A 1,377-nucleotide genomic window follows, 5' to 3' on the forward strand; every position below is an offset into this window, starting at 1 on the left:
AATGCCAGCTTGGGAGGAATAGCACGGGGTAGAAGAGGAGGAATGGCGTGTAGCTCTTGTCCGGCATCTCTCCAGCTCCCTCGAGGCCTGCAAGATGCACGCACCACCGGAGGCTGCTGCTCAGCCAGGCGAGGTTTATTTACAAACGCAGACCCGCTTCCTACGGCTTTCCCAAGCACCCTCCCCACCAGGAAATTACTTCTTTTCCCTTTGACAGACCCATCGCACAAGGCCATTTCTAGGATTCCAGTAGCCAACCCATAACCTGGTGGCCCAGAAGGAACACAACTGCAGGTGGAGCGCTCTGCAGACCCATACGTGAAACATGCCACAGCAGCCCCCAAAATTTCTTGACCCGTGGCAAGCAGAATGGGAGGAGTCGGGAGCTAGCTCGTCCCTCAAACTAGCGTTTTCAGCAATAGTGTCACTCCGCTCTCAGTGCGAGAGATTCCTCTGCCGCCTCGTTTCTGCTCCCACAAAAGGACAGCGGCTCCTCTTCCCCAGCCTGGGAAGACCCTTTGCTCCAAGGAAGGTCAGACATCACCCCCATCCCCAGGCCACCTGCCAGCCCTAGGGCAGGACCCAGGCAGGCTCCAGGGCTTCAGCCCTTCTGCTGTTACCTCCAGCGCGGTGCCGAGCCAAGCTCCGACCAACTAGAGGCGCAGGCGCTTGATGTCCTCGCTGCGAAAGTCGATTCGGAGAGCCAGCACCTGCCGGACCTCGGCAGGAGTAAGGCGCCAGGTGAGCGGTCCCGAGTTGGGGCCCCAGTAATCCAGGATCTCCGTCACCTGGAGAAAAGAGGAAAGCTGCAGGAGACAACTCGGAACCAACCGCCCTCACAGGTGAGTTCAACCTCCCCCTCTGATGCTATTTCCTGCTGCTAAACCCCTGCAGGCAAACACCCAGCAGGCACAGGGCTACTTTCCCAGCTTTTCCATCGGTGTGAGAGCTTCTGGATGAGCTCAGGAACTCCCCCGATAAAAGCAGAGGAAGCGTAGCTCACCCTCTCCAGGTTGAGGATGGTGGCCATCTGGGAAAGGCGGGCAAACTTGTCGCGGATGGTCCAGGTGGTGACGGTGGTGAGATAGGCGATGAGAGAGCGCAGCTCCTTGTCAAACTGCAGCCCGCCGAGCTGTGGGGAGCGAGGGAGCTCCGTTAACTCTGCCAGCAGATCCAGGGGTTGTGCCAAACGCGTAATTAATCAAAGTTATAGGAGGGCAAGGGCAGGTCTCTGAGCAGGAGGGTTCCAGTTAGACAATTTACTGCAGGTTCAACTGGCTTACACTGAAACCCACCTTAAAAGCCAATGTCCTCCATGACAAAATACACCTGGTGTGTGCTAATGGCAGGGCCCCCCGAGCTGGGCACTGCTGGGGG

The 1,377-nt window shown here is 57.8% G+C and overlaps 1 protein-coding gene across 1 annotated transcript in view; it reads right to left on the minus strand.

The window, feature by feature from the left end:
* Positions 1–653: 653 nt before the first annotated feature.
* The window catches only part of COG4 (component of oligomeric golgi complex 4), a 14,320-nt gene continuing 13,596 nt past the window's right edge, over positions 654–1,377 (minus strand). The window contains exons 17-18 of the mRNA XM_009877952.1: positions 1,004–1,132; positions 654–788 (exon numbers count right to left, since the gene is read on the minus strand). Coding sequence (XP_009876254.1) covers positions 654–788; positions 1,004–1,132 — 264 coding nt within the window. The remainder of the gene's footprint in view (positions 789–1,003; positions 1,133–1,377) is intronic.

This window comes from Apaloderma vittatum, unplaced genomic scaffold, assembly GCF_000703405.1.
Source record: "Apaloderma vittatum isolate BGI_N311 unplaced genomic scaffold, ASM70340v1 scaffold20160, whole genome shotgun sequence".
NCBI classification, from domain to species: domain Eukaryota; kingdom Metazoa; phylum Chordata; class Aves; order Trogoniformes; family Trogonidae; genus Apaloderma; species Apaloderma vittatum.